Raw genomic sequence first — 21,205 nt, forward strand, 5'->3', positions numbered from 1 at the left:
AGTTTGATTTATATATACACCGGTGTTACATCATATTACAATATATGATGGTAGTTATTGGCACGTTTATCTAGCATAAATTGATATTTATTTATTCACATCGATATATTACATTATTAAAAATTATTCGTCGGTTAGTTAACGGGCAGACCATCGCGATAAATTACAAAGTGTATCGCACTTTAGTATAGATGATACTTCTTAATACGTTACCTTTCGCATAGTTTTTATTCGATCGTTTATTTCGCAAATTTGTCTATATTCGTGACGTTCGTTATTATATATTCTCCGTATCGTCATATTGTCTTTGGAATAAAAGTACAATCTCTGTCGCTATCACTCGAAATATTTAAGCGATTGTTTATGATCCGCCACTTTTTTGATTCTTATGGCAAGCGTTAGTTTTATAAACTTGTTTGCAACATTTTAATTCTATCACAACATTGAATTTATTCAGATCAGAAATTTCCAAACTGGAGACACGTTTACGCAAGCAAAAATTTCTAAATTGTGGAAAAAGATAAAAACAATCCCGCACGAAAAAAAAAGAGAAAAGATGTAAAATAACATTTTTAAATTATCTTCTATTATTTTTCGTTAAGGATATAAATACATTTAAAGACTCTTTTTCGATTACGGGTGAAAAAAGGAAAACGTGATATGAGTCTGGAAATCTCTGAACGATGATGCCCGGATAATAAACCGAATGCCGTAAGATACAAATTGGATTTTTGTATAGTAATTATTAATTTACTATACAGAAACTCTTATTACCTCACAAAGACGAAAGAAAACCGAGAATCAGTCTCTGTATGTACAGACTCGTACAAGTTCGAAAACCGGATTGGAAATTTTTTTCTCGAAAACCGAGAAGCGCATGAAGTATTACAAGCGAGATTTTTTAGTGTCTGGGCCACATTCTGAAAGAGCAACAGCACAGTATCTTGTGCGCAGATTTGTGACCCAAATATGAAAAAAAGCAACATCGTAATTTTTCACGCTTAATTTTTTAAAAATTTAAATCGTTCTTCGTGCGCTTCCCTGATTTCTCGGGATCTTGGAAGATCGGCGAACAGCGATCCTGAGCATCTCGGTAACTTTGAAAGCACTTGTAATCGGCACACTCGATCCCATTCGACGAGAAACTCAGGACAATGCTTCGTGTTCGTTGTTTAAAACGAAATATCTACTAATGATGATAAGCCGGTGTGAAGTACTGGGTACCCGGCGGTGCTCGGTAGCCCGGATAGTTACTGTTCAGAGCATGTTGTGCGAAGAAACTGCTATAGTCCTTGTTCACTCGACGGGGCCTAAAAGCCGGGCCCTTTGCGAGATCTATCCTGGCTCGGTTTTCTGCCTCGACCTGGGCTTTTACGGTCGCTGGTGGCCACTTTAGATCTCCTCGCATGTTGCCTGTTGCCGGAGCCTTGGTTGCTGCAGGTTGGGCCTGATACACCGGTGCTGGTATCTGAAAATTAAGAGAGACTTGATCGATAGAATGAAGATGTTGAATAAATGAAATAACGTTATTAAATTTTTTTTTTTTTTAAGAAGATTATTTCTCGCGTGCGCGCGATTGGAAAAGATTTAGTATATTTATTTTTACATCTTCATTTATTTTAAAAACACGATTCTTGGGATAAGATACTAGAGATCTCGCGGAAATATCTAAAAGAATAACATTTTTGTTAGTAATGTGGAAAACATTATTCTTCTTTGAAATCGACTCGGATTATAGGAATAGCTAGAGATGCGAGATATTCTTAGAGATAAATTTTAGACGAGCTATGTGTAATCGATGCTAAGAACGCCCGAAATATTTAACGGCTGATATGCTGCCAAAGGCTCGCCAGTCTAAGGCTTCCGCAAAAATATTATATCATATCACTTCATCTGACAGCTCGCGGTACTTTACTTCTCTCGTTTATTCGAAGCTTTCGTGTTTTCGTATTCTGTTTTCACTGTTTGAGAAGGCGCGTATAATATTACTGCATTATTTTTAGATTTTAAGATTAAAGTTGTGTAGGAGATGTGTAACATAATATCGACCACGTTTATCAACACGTTCATTGCCGAATTTTCGTAATGTAATACAAAATATCTGATTCATGTATATAAAAAAATAACTGAATTAATTATAACTTATATTATTTCATTACATTTTACACAAAGCATAAGTACTTGTGTGAAAAATATAGGATACGAATATTGTATTAAATTGCGTGAAAATATATTATTAATATTGTTTGTATGAAAAAATAATGAAATAAACAGTTAAAAAATGTGTATTTTAAAAAAATTATTAGAAGATATTATTTTTGGCACGAATATGAAATTCTTCTCGATCCCTCCCCCCCTAGATTCTCACCTGCGAGATAGGTGGCTCAGGACGAAGAATGATAGTGGAGGGTGGTGCCTCGAACGCCGCAGGAACAGATGATTGATAACTGGGTTGATTCTGTTGCCTCTGTGGTGTTCGGTCGTAGGGATCCTGGGAGTGTTGCTGAAACGCAAAGAGGATAAGTTTCGTCGCGCTCTATCATCTATTAAACCCACGCAAAAATATCTGTATCAGTTGCAAGTACCTTGCAAATCTTCGCTAAAAACATCTTTCTTACGACACATCGTCCCCGAATCCGAATTGCACGTAATTGATGATTTCGCGCACATGTTCTATTTGTCACATCCAATGCAAGTGCTCGCAATGTCATCGCACAGTTTCTCTTACCGAAAACTATTCCCAGCTCTTCCAAAATTGCGGAGGACCACGTCAATCACATCCATGCGAACATCACTTACCTGCCAAGGCTGGGTCTGTTGACTCGGAAGCGGAGGATGTTGCTGATGCGGGAGCGGCGAAGTCGCCGGGGGTGTCACCGGCGCCCAGCTCTTGAGATTCGTCTGTTGTTGCTGTCGAAAGTGCGATGGTTGTCGCAGAAGCGTGCCGCCAGGACTGACCGGTGACGGGGATGACGGGACGGCGCTCTGCGGTGCGATCACCAAGGATGGTTGGGGTGATGGACCTGACGTGGGACTGCTCTGGTACGAGCCGAGATCACCGTATCCACGGGTCTTACCGGAGGAAAACAGATAATTCTGTTCAGGCTCGAGCGAACGCGCGAATTAATCTGACGTCTCTTCTCGATGAAGAGAGGAATAATGTACGTTATTTTGTACAAGAATTTGTGAGAGACGATATATATCCGAAATGTAATTTACAGGTGATTTAGAGCATATGTTGAAATCCTTCACTGTCCACTTTAACTTTTAAGCCGATTTTTATATCGATTTTATTATCATTTTGTTTTCATTTCAAAATACAATATAAATTTATTTATAGATTTTAAGTTCTCTAAAAATATGAATTTATTATATTTTATTTAATTATTTCTTTATAAATATTTTCAAATAACTAAATTGAATATATAAAATGCATTAAATTGATATTTTATAAAAATTAAGAGTGAAAATATTGTTTTTGCAAATATGTTTAATCGATTTAACAATAAGATATAAGCATGATTTTTAATAATTATATAATTATAAATATATTGTTTATGAAATGATTATTTAAATTAATAAAACTTGTAAAATTTGATCGCGATTCGCTCGAGCCAAGTATTGTTTGATTTATCAAAACAATTATACACTGATTTAACCATTTTATTTTATTTTTTCTCTTTTTGGCTTCCGGCAAATAATTCTGTAGACCTGCTTCAACGATCATAACGATATGGTGATTCATGTATTCAAGAGTAATCCAGCTGTGTTTATGTTGGATGTTTTCATATTTTCATCTTTCTAACGATATCGATATTCACTGCGTGCACCAATTTATTAATAAAATCAAAGATGGAGAATAACACTTTATATCAATATAGTTTCTCTACTAATGAAAGATATTCATAATTTATATAATGTTAATTACAAATTTAGCAAAAAATTTAATTTGTTTAATTTTATGAATATATTATAATAAATTTCCAATTTTGGAGCTAATTATTGCAATATTAAACAATTTTTTTAAAAATTAAAATTAATTCCAACTTTATCAAGTTTGCTACCTTAATTCAGAATCATACTTTGTATATTATATGTACATATATGTAGTGCTTTCTCCATCTCAGCCTCGAATAAAATAAGATTGATATGCATACACACAGATAACGAATGTAAACAGTACATAAAAGAAACACGTAAACATTGTTGCATTCACTCTACACGCATGGCAAGATGCAGGAGGAGCTATTGCACTAATTGGACATAAATAATATTATGAAAAAAATGCATACAACATATAAACATTCTCATAAAGTGTCCGTGTCTTATCGGATGTTTTTAAAATAATTTGCACGATTATATTTGTCTTCTTCGTGTGAAATGTGTAATATGTGTTGTTACATGAGAAAAAAGACAGCGAAAATTGTATTAAGAATGATTTTATGAATATATTTTTGTTATCAATAGCATGTTATAACAAGAGAGTTAATTTTTTAATTGATATTTTATCGTCTTTATTTTTTTATTACTTTAAATATGTTAATTTTGCAATATACAGAAAAGATAATAAATTTAAGAATTAATATTAATCGTTTTTTATTAATTTTTATAACCGCTTTATTAAAGCGCGAAATGCGTAGAAACTTGAATATCTAGAAGGAAGAAATATATACAAGTAAACAAGTATTTAATCATTTATCTTCTTACCTTCGCTTGAATTGGAGTTTGCTCCACGTAGTCGAAGTCTTGATCTTCTGGAGGCGGTGGCCAAGCTACTCGTTTGAGACCTAAGAAACGATAATAATAGAAATTTGCAGAGCCAAAGCCCGTTCTAATTTTTATTAAATTTCTCCGTTTTTACGACATATTTTATAACATATAACTGTTTTCATAAGTTAACTTAATAAAAGTAATTAATTAAATAGTATTTTTTATAGAAAAAAATTACATTTTAATTTTGGACGATTTTTGAATTAACGGAGGTAATATAATATATATTTTTAGATACTGACGTCTTTGTAGATTAATATAAATATTCGAATATATTCTCTCTGACATCAACGTTTACTTTTAAGTATACGTTGTCGATACCAAGATAATTTTATTTTATAATTTTACTAAATTATTTCTAAGATGTTGTAAAACATAATCGATTTCAATCGATAACGAAAAATTACGTAACTCATTTATTTGTCACTAATATTATTAATTATTAATGTCGAGTATATTCACTTAAATGTGATCATTATTCTCAAAATCATTGTGTGTATGACTCATCTATCATATGTATAATGATCATATCATTACCATAAACTGCCGTCAATTCCTATCGACGCACTTGATCTAACGTTTATCGCACTACACGACGATCATCGATAATCGCAGCAATATTATTATATGACTTTTCCGTCAACATTTACTATTTTATCTGGAATAATACTTAATGACGTACAATCCTAATGTTAGACATCGATTGGACCGCACCGCGAGTGTGTCGCAACGGATGACCATTGCGACACCCATATGGGGAGTCGCGCATCGTTAATCGCGTTAAAGTGTGCGAATATACTTCCTGGCAGCTAATAAAATTCGCCTGGATTTTATACATCACATACCGATTCGATTCCCAGGTGGAATTTTCTGGTTTAACCACGGAATCGCGAAGACGAACGCGACTCTGCCAAAACGGACACCCGCCAACTACTAACGCCATGGCGAAGTCACTTGTATCTTTCATTATCGCGGAAACTAGCTGGCTACCGATTTTAGAGCTTTTCTGGTGACCGGCCAAAGAGTGGGGGAATCGACATTGTGCCCGATTAGCGACACGCAGACCGTGCCCTAGAAGAGGGTCGTGTCATAAAAAATGGCTGAGAGATCTCTATGTGTCTCAATAATCTTACAATAAGTCGAAAGATCCAGATTTATCTCAACAAAAATCTATATTACTTTTTAAACGCTATATATGTCACAAAAGAAATTTTTTAGAGTTAGGATAACAAATATAATAAAATATAATATAATATTATAATAAATGTACGCTTTTTTGTTTTCAAACATTAATTTTTTATTAATGTTTCTCTTTCTTGGCAGTCATTCAGCCAATAAAATTATTGCGTTTCTTGATCCCGCGGATTGATCAGAATCTCAAAAACATGCTTGACAATGATGAATTCTCTCTCCTAATTAGATATTTTCAGGAAGAAATTAATGTGATGTATCCACAAGGACGCCTTTCTCGAATATAACACTCGGTGTTTGCGCACTGAGAGACTCATGTGTTTTGCGAAAATGTGTTACTAATCCGGTGAACTTACGTCTTTGAGTCGCGGCCAAAGCGTGTGGTATAACAAGAGTAACGACTATGTCATGCTAAATTGAAAATGTGTTGCATACCCGCATTAATTTAAGAAACTGATGCCAGTGATTGAGTTGCCGATATTCGCGATATTTGCATTATTATGAGTCATCACAATTATTACGATGATGCAATAGATCTTAGTATATCACGAAGCCTATAAATTTATTCAAACAAGCAAATGTAAACTTGAACTTAATATTTCAGTATCAAAATACTTTAAAACAATCTTGAATTATAGGGATATATTTTCGAGGGATACATAATTTTATTTTTTAAGAAATGTTTCTTCACTTACCGGGTTGACCACCGCGCTGCCTCGTTTCTTCTTCTTCGAGCATACGTAGAACCGCGCTATTCTGCAAGTTCGCTGGCTTGGCTAACTGATTGAAGTCGATTCTGGAAGAAGAAAAATCATGTTTAAGCTCGGCTTATTAATAATTTCAAATGTTGCATAAATATTCAGTTCTCTAAATAATTTTGCATTCATTTTCCAAAATAAATGTTCACAGGTAACTATATATAAATAAAAGGAAGCACAATATCTTTGAAAAAAGATGGAGAATGTAAAGATGTTAAAATATTAATTTGAAAATAAAAAATTTTAAAATTTTACATAGAATGAAAAAACATATTTATAAGCAAATATTTCAAAATATAAAATTTTTTTGTAATAAAAGCTAAGAAGAATGTTTTTTTTCTGCCCTTTGCTTCGCTTTTACTCAGACCACCTATTGTTTCATGCATCATTGGCGAAAGTCGAACATTAACATTGAATGGAAGTGTCTTTGGCTGTCAACAACCAATAGACATAGAACCGCGAGTTGAAGAGCTGCCAAGTCGAATAAGATCACTTGCGAAAAGTAGAAATGTATTAATTTTCGAGAAAATTCGAAAGGAGATGCATTCCCTGCGTCTCTCATGCATTTTCTGCGAATCTTAAGAATTTGTGAAAATCGATGACCATCACCTTCTCGTGGCGATCATCTCGACGGGGTTCCCGACGCGACGTGGATAGCTGACGACGATGACGATGACGGAGGCGAGCTGGCGCGTTCGCGGTTCACCAAACGCGAAACTAAGTCAAGTACGAAGAGACGCGATGCAGCCGTCGGGCTTTGCGCAGGACGGCGATCAAGAGTCCGGCCTCTCCGGCCGTTTATTTCTAACCGCCGCCGGTGATTCGACCCTCTGAAAATAACCAACACCACGACCGGCATCGACGTCGTCGGCTGATTCACGCGGCGTCGTCGCGCGACCGACATCGGCCGCCGATCCGAGCGATCGAGACACGTGGACCGCAAGACGGAGGAGGCTGATGCGCGATGATTGACGCAAGGTGGTCGCATCAAGTCGACCAGTTTTAGATTCACCGGGCGGTTTCGACAGTAAAAGCATGCATCATGAGTCATTCAAGTCTCAATCGTGAAGATTCGTAGGCTGCATCGAGGTTACTGTCCGCTCCTTGTCTCTTGAATTAGGTTGAGGAATGTTATCGGGATAAATAGGACGGTGCAATGTTTTTCCTCATCAAGCTGATTGATGTAGTTGAAATAATATTTAAATTGAAATAATATTAAAATAATAATATTTAAATGTTTTTATTACAAAATTGAAATAATATTAAGGAGTGACAATTTATATATTTGTCATTAGAAAATTATTGAGAAGTCGTTTGAACTAGAATTAATAGAGAGGATTTTTTAAATCTAAAGATGTGTGTATATATGTGCATAATCATAAGTTTAAATTATTTTCGCATGAAAAGAAGACTTACCCGACTGCACCGTTAGCCAAAACTTGAGTCTGCTTATCTAGAGTCTCCTGTATCGCTTGTGGTGAATATAAATTAATGGGGGAATTGAACTGTTTGTTCACAAATCTTGCCTTTTGGGTGGCCATGGTTGATATCTTACTCTCGAGAGAGATTTATTCTTTAATTACTGCAACATAAAAAATATTCTTTTAAGAGAGAGCAATATATAGAAATATTAAGAGATTTCTTAAATGTTGAGAATTATAATTGCAACAATATTAATCTGATAATTGAAAATTATTTTCATAAAATAAGATTTTCAAGAGGAAAACACATTGATGAAAACATATTGATTTTATATAATTCTATTTCCTAATTCTAATTTACATAATTTTATTTCCAAGTTTTATAATCGTCATGTAAAAATAATTCTTAATCAATATTAAATGATAGAATAAAAGTGTTATGATCTAATAATACGATAAAGGATGTTCTAAATATTTTTTTATCTCGTTTATATAAAGCCAGAGAAAATAACATTATTTATTGTATGACGCTATTTTCTGAAGCATGTCACACGCGAATTATCATTTATTTGCCATCGCCGCGCTATTTGCACGCGAATTCTGCCAAAATCCACTATATCGAATCGCGTGTCTATAGAACCTTACAGCGCAAACATCTGCCTTACTAATAACGATTACGTATGCGTCTGCAAATTAAGCTCGGCAATAAATAACAGGAACAATTTTTCGTTTTGTGAAAAATTACGGTCATCAATCTGCCGTGATGCGATTATCACAGAAATTTACGTGACATGATGAACGACGACATTTCTACCTTGACACGTGAGTCACGCGTATCATGTTCCAAATCGATGGCAAATCGTGCGAGGCTGAAGAGCAAGCGCAATTTCGGAAATTGGGTCATCTTGAGAAGATCGTTCAACGATCGTTCGAAAATGTTTGCTTACTTGATCTCACCCTGAAGAGACGGATTCTACAGCTACAGCGCGAGATATTATTTCCAAGATTTGTGCCAAGAAATTCGCGCAGGGGCGCACGCACATGAAAAAGTATTATGTATTTAATTGGAAAAAAATAATCGATATTTTCCTCATGTAAAAACCAGCGATTAACTATTCTCGTATTTTTTTAAAGAGAAAAATTTAAAGTTACATCCCTTTCTTCTATCTCTCTTCATAAATCAAGTAGCATGCTTAGTAGATATATTAAAAAAATAAGCACATTTTAAACATTTTATACTTTACATATGTTTTCCTTATTTTCTTATAATTTAATTTAAAAGATGTGAGTATATTTATTTATTAATGATTTCTGAAATTAGTGTCGCAGCAATTAAGTCTGGTGATTTCAATAGCGATCAGACAGTCGCGAGTTCACTGACATACGTATGCGAAATCGCCGGATGATTTCTGTTTATTGCGCTTATTGCATCATATAATGGACCGCAAAAAAATATATCGACCCACGAATGACATCTTTATCACCCCCGCGTTATTTCTCTCGAAACATTTTACATCCCTCTTCGCGCATCGTTGCAAGATTTAATGCGCGTGTATATTTCGAAAGCCGGGAAAAATACTTGCAGACTCGGAGATGCAATTTACAGCAGATGAAGTAATCTGTTGGTAGTAAATATTTTGCATATATTCAACGATGTGTAAGAAAGTATTCGAAAATATATATGGATTGCTCCGAAATCCAATGCAATGCGCAAAATCTCTTCTCAAGGTTTTCTGTTTAAATTTATCGAGGTTTTAGAAATTTTTTTATAAACAGATACTTCATCTTATATTAGACTCTAGAAGTGTATAAATATACTTATTTTACTTGTGTGATATTTGAAATACTCTGTATTTTTAATTGAATCTTTCTAGCGGAAGAGATAAAATGATATTGGTGAATATTAATTAAGCACTTCTCTCTGTGAAATTACAGCGATCTATTTCTGATGGATTCTTTTTTTGATCTCGCGTATGCACTATTTTATTCATAATATTGAGCATATTTATATCTACCTATAAATGCTTGTTCTTGCTATTGTCTCTTTATCGTTAAATTTTTACATGTAATTATAAAACTTATTTATATAAATGACCACTATAATTGATTTTCGAAATAGTTACATTTGTTGTTATCAATTTTTTTATTATTGCCTTTTTATCTAATATTCTTAAATAGTGCTGCTTGAAAAATTCTTTTAGAAAAATTTTTGTTTCTAATAGAATAAAGTATATTATTTATATATTTTAGTCACGACTGTCTAAAAATCTCTAAAAATTGAATAATTACATATGACCACCTTTTCTTCTCTCCTCTAGCGATTCGATAGTACTTTCTGATATTCTGGCTTAATTGATCTCGTCGCGAATCTATTCAACTCTCTAAAATCTCTCAAATTCTTACTAACACGTCCCTGCTGGGCACCCACCGGTGGCCTATACCACGGTTATTTTTGCCTAGAAATTCCTCCGAATATATCTACATCGTCCGCAAAATCTCTACTTCTCCCTCCTGCTACCAGCTGGTCTTTGGAGCGCGCACTCTCCTCCGGGTCGTATTGAATTACATTAAAGCTCGTACGTCACAATAAAAATCGATCGATGATCGAATACATATCGATTTCATAATAGCACGTATATCGATATTGTTGTTTGATGAAATTGTTACCAGTAATTTCTTTAAATATTTTCACTATTTTAGAGTCATATAAAGTACTGATATCAAGGTGAAATAAAAATTAAAAAGCTCGCTTACATAGAACGAAGGTTAATTCCAATGAAGATTGATTCCAGTTTGTCATAATTATAATTCAGTTTTTTCTAATTGTTTTTTACAGACTAAATATGTAAGAATGTCAAAAATTTAGAGTCGAATTCTATCATCCAATAATTAGCTAAACGTACATGGTACTGTTTTCGCATCTTTCGAAATTCTCGAGGCTTCTTCTCTTTTTACATAACTCACATCTATTCTAAACTGCATATTTAGACGATATTGCGGTTTCATCGGAAGTTCAATTTTTATTCATGCGTGTCATAAATAAAAAATATCGCGCGAAACAATTGATTCTTCAAGATTATCCTTTATTTTAAATAAAACAAATATTGGATATAATCAACAAGTGATTATTAATATAATATTGCATTAGTCTGTTGCATCGAATAAATATGACAATGTAAGGATTTTTCAATAATAGCTAAATCACTATAGAATTATAAATATTAATTCATCGTAAGTGAATAATAAACAACAGCAACTTTTAAAGCAACTAGTAAATTTTACTTTTCTAGAATATTTTTATAAAACTCTATATATTAAATAGTAATATTAATTCTCCAATATTTAATCAAAATTTATCGTTATCGTTAAAAAAATGTTTTCTAAAGTCAATCACTGCAAGAAAATTCTGTAATATACTCATAATTGAACACCCATTAATTTAATTCTATTATTTTTTGTAGAGTCATGATACACACATGATTGTAACAATTTCGCATGACGCGATTGCATCAAAAGAGGGTGATGATTTTTCCGTTGTTTACCGATGTGACGCACGACGTGTCATCTATTTCTGGTGCATTGTTTCAACAATATACGAACATCGCGTATAACAATTTTTGGCTGTCCGAATTGTAACGGATTTATCTGTGGTAGTTACAGAATGTTGCGAATAGACAGGGCGGCGCGCCGAAAACGTGTCATGCAAATTGCAATCAACACTTCATTCTAAAAATCACAGCTTATTCGAGACATTTCGTTTTTGGCAATCTGCGTTTTCAGGCAATACATTCCTGACTTATTGACTCACAGTTCTAAACCGTCCCATATTTCTAATTTAATACAACAATAGAGTGTAAAATATCGTTGTCATGACACTTTGCACTCTATTTAATTAAATTACTCATTATCTACCTGATTTATGTACCATAAATAAAAGGAATAAATATAATTAAAAATATCCAAAATGCAATATACATATGAAAATTAGTTTTTTTAATTAATTTATCTATAAGCAAACTTATCTATAAGCAAACTTACAATGTACGATCCACAAAGCTTAAAATTTATTTAAAAGTTCTCCAAAGAAATTTTAGCAGTGTTTATAGTTACATGTATGAATCTATAATCAAATTATTTTGATTATAAATTACTGTTGATATAAAACATATTACCTTTATTGCAACTCAATGACTTTTTTACTGTAAATAATCTTTATAAATATCACAACTTAATTACTTGATCTACTTTTAATTAGGCTGCTGAGTGCCAAGGTGGCAATTGAGTATATAAATCTTGTCGCTTAATTAAATAATTATATAAAAAGGCAGCGATTGATCAATTTTTGAAAAAGAAAAATCTATAGAAAAGAATATCTAAAAGTCTTATCGATTTTTTCTAAAGATTTAAAATATTTCTTTTTTAATTTCCTTTGTTTTTATTTTACATTTCTTAATTTTTCTCCAAATTTTTATATTTTATTATATAGATTCCCTTTTATTCCTTTTTTTTTCCTATTCATATTCTCGATATTATCTTTCTCAATTTTTCACACTCCTCCCAGATCATCTATATCTTCCACATTTTCCACTTTTTCTTCGTTTTTTATTCCATCTGACCTTCTGTATCTTCCATTTCCTTGGATTTTTCCACCGCGGAATGCATCGATGACAACGAGTGATGCAACATGTGTGAACGCGGCACCTACCTTCGCGCTGATATACGTGGAGAACGCGGGTTCCTCGGGTAGCGAAACACACTGGACTCTCGGAAAAGCCAAAGCACCGGAGAGCAGCAGAAGACAACCATCGTCGGCCCCCTCCCTCACCCGGAACCGCCGAATTCGTTCTGCTCCCTGCCTCTTCCCTCATCGTGGTTATTTTCGATACTCAGGATGCTCTCCCTCTCTTTCTCTTTCTTTAATGTTTGTGGTATTCGGCGGATTTCCTGGCAATCGCGAGAAAGCCTCGTCTGCGTTTTCCCGCATTTCGTTTCCAAATAGTCACGTCGCGATTTATACGAATCTGAAAAGCAGAAATACGTTGTCAATAGCGTAATTAAGAGAGTAGGGATTTATTTTTAGTAAAAATATATCACTCGAGAAATCGGATATTTCTTTTCTTTTTTATTTCTTTGCGCGAAACACTCAACTGAAAACGACGCAATATAAAATCGCATGTAGATTGCGTGACGTTGAATTTTATTGGAATTTTTGCAAAATAAATTTTATACAAAATCAGCTAATACATGTCAACGGATATCTTCAATTTTTCAGATTTTCTCTCTCTTTTCATCCTTTTTTATTTGATATTTTTATAAAAATATCAAATATTTATGCATCATATTGTGTATTCTTGCATCGCGTTCTCATAAAATATGCAAGTTCGAAGCTTGGCAGAGAAGGGTCACGTAAATCACTTATATATGAGCCATTTATGAGTATTTCGCAAGTAACATGAGAAATTTGTGCCAATTTACATAATTTATGCGCAATTAAAATATTTTACCGACAAAGTGCGAGGCTTTTCGGAAGCGAGGTGGAAGAAAATAAACGAAACTTTCCCAGCGATTACCAAGAAATTCACCGAATACCGAAAACATTAAGGAAAAAGAAAGAAAAATTTTGAAAATAGATTCTGTTATTCGAAATTATCATTACTGATTAACTTTTTAAATTAATTAACATTGCATACAAGCATTATTAACTCTTATTATACATTTAATCTTCTTCATGTGTACTTATTTTCCAAAAGATTTTTCAATGATCGATATCTAATGATAGCATTCTTTATCTTATCCTGTGCAATTCAGCAATAGGACAAAACAAACGATTGTCTATCCACATTCGATAAGCTGTATTCGCAATATCTAGCGCAATCTTGTCGAGAATTCTACGCCATGAATTGAAGACGTGCCAACGTTCACAGCCGGTAAATCGTACGCTTTGTGTAATCTATCTCGCTAATGAAAATAAAAATAAATCAAACTAAAGTGTTTTAATGTTGTACTTTACTTTCCCAATTTTTTCAAGGCAATATTTCCATCGTTTTCACTTTGTTATAATATTCGACGTTTATTAAATCGGCTTCTATAGACACCTATAAAATTACAATCAGTATCATAATGCTATCGGTAGATAATCTATGTTTATGAGGAAATTAATAGCATTAATTAAGTAGAGTTTTAATCGAATTTTATGAAGTATTAGCCATTTAAGCATAAAATTAAATTAAAATTAAAACTAAATTAAAACTAAAATTATATTAAATATTAAATATTAATAAAATATTAAATTAAATTTAATAATAATTAAATATTAAATTAAATTTTAACACATTTATAAATATAATGTAAGTTGATAATTAAAAGAGTTTCCAAAATATGTATTTCAGATCAAACCATGTTACTTTTAAAAGATATATTAATTATTCAATTATTAATATTGAAAATAAAATATTTCTTAAAATTAAAGAAGTCTTCAAAATCTGTAAAAATAAATACAGAGATAAATATTTTTTCATCACGTTATTTTCCACACATTGCTTGTTGAAACATTTTCGTGTTTCATAATGTAGCCAAAAATATTTTTATCAAATGCTTCACTTCCGGAACAGGTGTTCGCAAGGAGTGTTTGAACCTAGTTTCTATTTGAGAACTTACTATCTCAGGAGCAAATTTCAAAATTGATCAAGTGTTTAAGTTTAATATAAATTTAATAACTCCAACACATCCATTGATATAGGAGCTTTATAATTTCGCGTGTGTCCCTTCGATGATGTTTCTTATCATGGCAATATTATTATAAATGGTGTGTATAATATTATGTTATCCCTTGCGATAATATCGATTATATGAAAGCTGCTAATGAAATCATGATATTTATTGTCTTGCGACGTTATCGTTGCATTCTATTGTGTGACTTTGTTCTCTGCCTTACCCTCTTTGGAAAGAGATCGGCGCCTGTAGCCGTGCAACCAGTTGTGCTGCATGTCACTGTTGCCCATGTTTCTGTGGCCATTTCCTGCACATCGATATAATTTCATAGCGTAAAATAATTTAATTACTTCAGTTGATTACACCGATATAATTTCCCAATTACTTTATGTTGATGAAACCATATGTCAATTGCATAAATAAAATTTTAATTATCAGTTTCTCAATAGGATACTTTTAAATTACGTTCAATTATTGAATTGAATGTATCTTTTATGAAACATTTTATAAGCAATTTTTAAAGAATATATCCCAAATAAAACATTTGCTTTCCCTTTCAAAGCACTTTTTGCAAACATCTGTTTCAAAAATAGATAAAATCCAATAAAATATCTTCGAATAGAGATATTTCACAGAGATATTTCAACATAGAAAACAATGCGACAAAAAAATACTCCATGTACAAATTTATCATTTCTCTTTCTCTCTTGTAATCTTCCCTTTTGCTCTACTTTTTCAATCTATACTTCTATAAAATTCTATTTTGCGCCGCGGCTACAATCTACGATATTTACGTGCGTTTTGCTGCAATAACGAATAATGTCTATTTCGATAGAAACTCAATTAAAAAAAATCGACACAAACAATTAACTTTCATATAAAGCTCGATAACGAAGAGGACCCGGATCTGCATATCGGCAATGAAATATTTCACCGGCGAGAGAAAACGAGAGAGAGAGAGAGAGAGAAAACGTGTTAAACTCTCGACGGTCCGTCGATATATTTACGTTACATCGAAGAACCCGTGAAACGGAATCATAACACGTACGCGTATCTTATTTTCCGCGAATACACCTTCCGCCCGTTTCGACTCGTGCCAAAGAAACGTCAAAAAAAGGAGGGAAAAAAGCACGCGGGCCGCTTACCGGGCAGGAATTCCCGTAGTCGGCGCCGGACGAAAAGGGTGAGGTCAGCGAGGCTCGCATTTCCCGCCGTTGGGAAGAATGGAAAATCAATAATCGCAATCGCCCTTACCGACTCCCGCGCGCACGAGGACCGCGCGCCGCCATTTGCCCCACCGCTCGCCTCCCCCTCCCCCTCGCGTTACGCTCCCTCCCGTCGCCGTCGTCGTCGCTCGCTCCGTCTCCCTCCCGCCGCATACGCGCGTCTCTCTCCGACTTGCGCGCGCGGGAGCAAATATGGCGGCGCCGCCGACGTCGGGGACGCGCAGTGCTGCCAATTCGCCGACAGCGCCGCCATTGACGGACGACCGCCATTATAGATTCCGTTGTGAGTGACCGAGCCTCGGCGAGTTGGCGTTGGCGATCGCGAACTTCTTACGGAAAGCTCCGTCGCGTTTTCGACATTACGCTCCGTCGTGCACTTGCCGTAAATTCGAAAGGAAGATTAGAGATAAGGATAGAGATAGAGAGGAGCGAGGGAGAAAGAGAGAGAAAGGGGGGCCGGAGAGAAATTAAACAGATAGATCTTCTCGGGAGGAGCGGAACTCGAACCGGAGCAGAGCTCGCCCGGAAAGGCTCGGCCGCACAAGCGACGATGAAAACGTACAGCAGGAAAAAGGGCGACAGCCCGAGCAACGTGATCATTCATGTGAACGAGCTGTGCCGACTGTGCTTGGCCAAGGAGGAGGAGATGGTGCCGATCTACGAAGACGAGACCGTGCCGTTGCCGTTGCGTATACTCGCCTGCGTCAACATCGAGGTGGGTTTACGCTTCGGTGATCGCGAATCGCTCCCGGATCCCGGATCCCGAGCGTCGTTTAATTATTCGATCGGCGATGATAATCGGCGGCTGATCGAAAAATAGGAATCTAGTTTATCTCTCCGCGCGCACCGCACGGCGTCCTTTCGCATTATCTCTCTACCCTCCCCCGCCCGCGCGTGTCGTGTCCTTCAATGAGGCGAGGTTCGCGCGTAAATACCGGGTCCCCGCGAGCGTGTGGGAGACTCGCGATGTACGTACACCTACAAGAGAGAGAGAGAGAAAGAGAGAGAGAGAGAGAAGCACGTATACACGTCGGTGAAATGACGTTGCGCGAAGCAACTACCGGCTTTACCGAGTTATCGACGAGCTGGTGGCGATAGGTACGCGTCTTTACGCGTCCCATTGCAGAGACCTAGACTGCGACTCTCGCTCGTTCGTTTACCCTACGGATTTATAGAGATCTGTAATATTTGTACGCCGGATACGGCGCGTCTCGTTTCGGGATAATCCCTTCGCGATGTAATAATTGAGAGCGACTTCTTTCGGAAGTCTCGTTTAATGTTTCGCGGTTCCCCTATAAAAGATGATCTCTCGATAGGATGTAGGAAACAGAAACAGTCTGAAGGACTTTCATACATAAAATCGATCTGAAACATTAAACGTAATAATTAAAAATATTGAATTATAATTTTTATGAATATTACATTGAGATTTTCTTAAATTATCTTAATATCGCTAGTAGAATAATCAAAGGATCATTAAAAAATATATATAATCGATCAAAACTAGCCAAAATTCTTATTTATTTATTAAAAATTACGACGTTTCGATGGTTGTGGTCCTTTTCAAGTATACACTGGAATAATGAAATTGATAATTAGATTTTTGACGGTTTGAATAAAACAGCAATAGACATGAATTGACTGAACTATTTGAGTACATACGGTTCAGATAAAAGAATATAACAATGTAAATCTTAACACTTTACACAATGAGAAATACGTGCGAAAGAGAGAAATTGCTGAAATGTTTTATATTAAAAAATTCAATAATTCAATCAACCTACAGAAGGACACGGATAGCTTAAACAACATCTACGACAAAATAATAAACGTCGTGTAGTTTATTATTTTTTGATTTAACATATTCAGTTTTTGACGAAGTCGCACTGACACAACGTTTTATCTCTCTTTTTCAAATGTGGCAAGACGTTAATGATCTTGTGATACGTGGAGTTTACAAAATTAAGATTTACATTGTTATACTCTTTTATCTGAACCGTATGTACTCAAATAGTTCACAGTCAATCCATGTCTATTGCTGTTTTATTCAAACCATCAAAAATCTAATTATCAATTTCATTATTCCAGTGTATACTTGAAAAGGATCACAACCATATGGTCGAAACGTCGTAAATTTTAATAAATAAATAAGAATTTTGGCTAGTTTTGGTCGATTATATATATATTTTAATGATCCTTAAATTGAGATGTTAATTAAAATATTAATTTCTCCTCACTATGCCCTTTTATTAACATTATTTACTATTATATTTTCAATATATTAGGAATAAAAACTATAGAAATAAGAACTAATACATTAATTTTAACTAACACATTGATACATTTAAATATAACATACTGTCAATTATAAATTAATGTTCTATATATTATATATCTTAATATAATTATGACAGAGAAAATGATAACATTTTGATATTAATTTTTTAGGTCTACGAACAGGATGGCCTGCCTAACATGATATGTCATCCATGCAAATATCAGTTGGAAAAATCTTACCAATTCAGAAAAAAATGTCAGGCTGCAGATGCCAAGCTGAGAAAACATATGAAGTTAATACAGCAATTGACTGGACAGGACGAAAAAGGTGAGAGCCAGGATAGCAGCAAGGATGATTCGAAGGAATCCACTACTGGCAAATCTAAACAAGTTAAACAGTTGTTAGCTGATCTAGTTTCGACCAAAGGTGACAGTAGCCAAGCGGATGGAGATCCAATCGAAGTGACAGAGGAGGAGCTTGTCGGTGGATATATCTTGGGTATGTTGCTGAATACTGAAGATTAATTTAGAATAATATTTGATTTATATATATTATTGTGTAATATTATATAGGAATGAATTCCGAGAATCCGGAAATGGAAGAAAATGTTTCGGAGGATCCAGAAAACATTACATTGGTGCCTCCTGAGGAACGAATGGCCAAAGCACGATGCACGATTAGAACAACGCGTATCAAGCAGGAACAAGAGTCTGAGGATGAAGCGGAAGATGTACAGAAAGCGATCGCGAACGCGGATCACAAAAATGTTTACATGATGGAACTTACCAGCAACAGTTCCACTCAAGGAGAGTTATTAAAACTGCAGCCTATGGGTGACACAATAGGTAAAAAACACTGAGAAAATTACCTATAATAGAGTAAAAATTGCAATAGTTAAAATTGTTATAAACATCTAAATTGTATCGTACAGTTGATGCAAATCCAGAATTGAAGGTGTTTAAATGCGAAAAATGTCCAAAAGCGTTTACCCGAAGAATAATGCTGAAGAGTCATCAGTCTGTACATTCTACACAAAGAGGTTTTACATGTCAAGCGTGTGAAAAATGGTTCCCGACAAGATCTGCGCTGGTGAGACATGAACGTACGCATACAGGTTAGTATTGCTTTATATTAATTTTGCACTTATTGAGAAAATTTTAATTTTTTTTTAGATAGAATTATATTCTAATAATATTTCATCGTTATATAGATATTTGCACAACATACAAATATACAAATACATGCCCAAATCTATTAAAGTTATTATAGAAATGCATATGTGTGCTATTTCTATTTTTGCTTGCAGGCGAAAAACCATTTGGCTGCAACATCTGTCATCGTGCCTTTGCGCAAAAGGAGATTCTATTCCGCCACTTAATGACACATTCTGGTCAGAAACCTTTCCAGTGTCAGCACTGCGAGAAGAGCTTCACACAGCGGGAGGCACTTAAAGTGCATATGCGCCGGCATCAAAAGTTGAATCCAAATGATATTCAGCTGCACCATTGCCAGCTCTGTCCAAAGGCATTCTGTCATGCATCAGGTCTTAGCAGACACTTGGTCACGCACACTGGCAGAACGTACAAGTGTGTCGAGTGTGAAAAGTCTTTCACCGATAAGAGTTCACTGTTGAGACATAGTCGTATCCATGCGCCCAAGAAAATCATAGCAAATTGAGCAATGAACTTTTGTTGTTCAGTTTGCTATGATTTTCCTGGGATGACCAGTGGATACAAAAATACTTATTTGAAACTGACAACCAGAATTAGACTTATGATTAATGTTGCATTAATAAGAGAAATCTCCAGAATAGATTTGCAGAGAAATTATTTCGTTGCAATAGTTTAGTTGTATAATCCTTTTATTTTTACATTAGGAAATGTAACATAGTTTTTTTATCTTGGTCATCCTTGTATAATTGCTATGGAAAGTGGTGCGATTTGAAGAGTAGAATTTTGACCAAACAATATTTTTGTATATACATTCTTCGAGGAATACAAACATACATAAGGTATATGGAGTTTAATATTTAGCGAATTTGATCATCTATACTGCACTGATGCATACTGAAAATTGCTATATATAAAGTTATTTTAATAGACATGATATGAGCATCTTGACGAATTTTAAATATCCATTATTATCGTCATAATTTGTAATAGCAAAATATATATTGTCAAAGTGCTTATATTGTATCCTTACACTTAATGTATAGTACAATTTTCAATGCACATTGGTATAGTGTAGTGTGGATGATTAAATCTGCTGTGACTTTTAAAGAATACAAGAAGTCTTTAAATATTAAGAAATGTTGAATGCAATATTAAATAAAAATATGGATATAATCCTAAGTAAAGTACACAATATTTCAATTACTCGACTTGTCCTTTGTGCAACATATACAAGGGTGATTGAAATAAACCTACTTAATTTTAAGTTTTGAGTATTCATTCAAATAACATAGTTTTACTTTTATAAGATTGAATCCCTAATACAATTGATTATATTATCGATTAAATCACATATAAAATAAATTTGAAATTAAATAATTGTAACATATTAAACATTACAGTCCAATATAAGACACATTTCGCATTTTTGGTACATTATTAAATGCATTGATATATAATTAGTTTTCTACTTAAGACAGCAATATATAATATTATATTATAATCTTATATCTCATTTATTACATTCTTATAATTATAATTTTTATATGGATAAAAAATTTATCTTATATGACTCCTTGTAATGTATGTTTATGATAATTCATAATTGATGTATATAGGTATAAATATAAAGACATATATATATTATTGGAATTTATCTCCTATATATATATATATATAT

General features: G+C 34.2%; 2 protein-coding genes and 1 long non-coding RNA gene across 5 annotated transcripts; 1 reads left to right on the forward strand and 2 right to left on the reverse strand.

Moving 5' to 3' along the window:
- Window positions 1-65: 65 nt before the first annotated feature.
- Window positions 66-12,992, reverse strand: LOC145973995 (uncharacterized). The gene is made up of 7 exons (XM_083103713.1): window positions 12,846-12,992; window positions 8,136-8,301; window positions 6,657-6,757; window positions 4,708-4,787; window positions 2,800-3,072; window positions 2,369-2,503; window positions 66-1,468 (listed from the first exon to the last, which is right to left on the reverse strand). The coding sequence occupies exons 2-7, from the start codon at window positions 8,258-8,260 to the stop codon at window positions 1,190-1,192; spliced, it is 993 nt and encodes a 330-aa protein (XP_082959839.1). The 5' UTR covers window positions 8,261-8,301; window positions 12,846-12,992; the 3' UTR covers window positions 66-1,189.
- A 31-nt stretch (window positions 12,993-13,023) lies between these two features.
- Window positions 13,024-16,938, reverse strand: LOC145973997 (uncharacterized). 2 transcript variants are annotated; one of them, XR_014439602.1, is made up of 4 exons: window positions 16,777-16,938; window positions 15,075-15,158; window positions 14,151-14,235; window positions 13,024-13,161 (listed from the first exon to the last, which is right to left on the reverse strand). It is a non-coding gene; the product is annotated as an uncharacterized LOC145973997 (long non-coding RNA). The 2 variants fall into 2 exon arrangements; XR_014439601.1 differs by lacking the exon at window positions 16,777-16,938 and adding an exon at window positions 15,997-16,170.
- Window positions 16,340-21,120, forward strand: LOC145973994 (uncharacterized). Of its 2 annotated transcripts, none has more exons than XM_083103711.1 (5): window positions 16,340-16,792; window positions 18,526-18,853; window positions 18,928-19,200; window positions 19,287-19,469; window positions 19,662-21,118. In XM_083103711.1, the coding sequence occupies exons 1-5, from the start codon at window positions 16,628-16,630 to the stop codon at window positions 20,030-20,032; spliced, it is 1,320 nt and encodes a 439-aa protein (XP_082959837.1). In that variant the 5' UTR covers window positions 16,340-16,627; the 3' UTR covers window positions 20,033-21,118. The 2 variants fall into 2 exon arrangements, with proteins under 2 accessions (XP_082959837.1, XP_082959838.1); XM_083103712.1 differs by lacking the exon at window positions 16,340-16,792 and adding an exon at window positions 17,291-17,456 and having other exon boundaries at window positions 19,662-21,120.
- The last annotated feature ends 85 nt before the right edge of the window (window positions 21,121-21,205 follow it).

The sequence above is a fragment of the Camponotus vicinus genome, unplaced genomic scaffold (genome assembly GCF_025532165.1).
Source record: "Camponotus vicinus isolate PSW18456_S1 unplaced genomic scaffold, iyCamVici1.0 SCAF_7, whole genome shotgun sequence".
NCBI classification, from domain to species: Eukaryota; Metazoa; Arthropoda; class Insecta; order Hymenoptera; family Formicidae; genus Camponotus; species Camponotus vicinus.

Bases quoted from the DNA above. Each gene is read 5' to 3' on its own strand.
- LOC145973995 (XM_083103713.1), bottom strand. From the start codon at position 8,260: ATGGCCACCCAAAAGGCAAGATTTGTGAACAAACAGTTCAATTCCCCC. The intron at 3,073-4,707 runs GTAAGAAGATAA...TCCTCCGGTAAG, and splicing joins AAACTCCAATTCAAGCGAAG to ACCCGTGGATACGGTGATCT. The intron at 2,504-2,799 runs GTAAGTGATGTT...TTTGCGTTTCAG, and splicing joins AACAGACCCAGCCTTGGCAG to CAACACTCCCAGGATCCCTA.
- LOC145973994 (XM_083103711.1), top strand. From the start codon at position 16,628: ATGAAAACGTACAGCAGGAAAAAGGGCGACAGCCCGAGCAACGTGATC. The intron at 16,793-18,525 runs GTGGGTTTACGC...TTAATTTTTTAG, and splicing joins TCGCCTGCGTCAACATCGAG to GTCTACGAACAGGATGGCCT. The intron at 18,854-18,927 runs GTATGTTGCTGA...AATATTATATAG, and splicing joins TGTCGGTGGATATATCTTGG to GAATGAATTCCGAGAATCCG.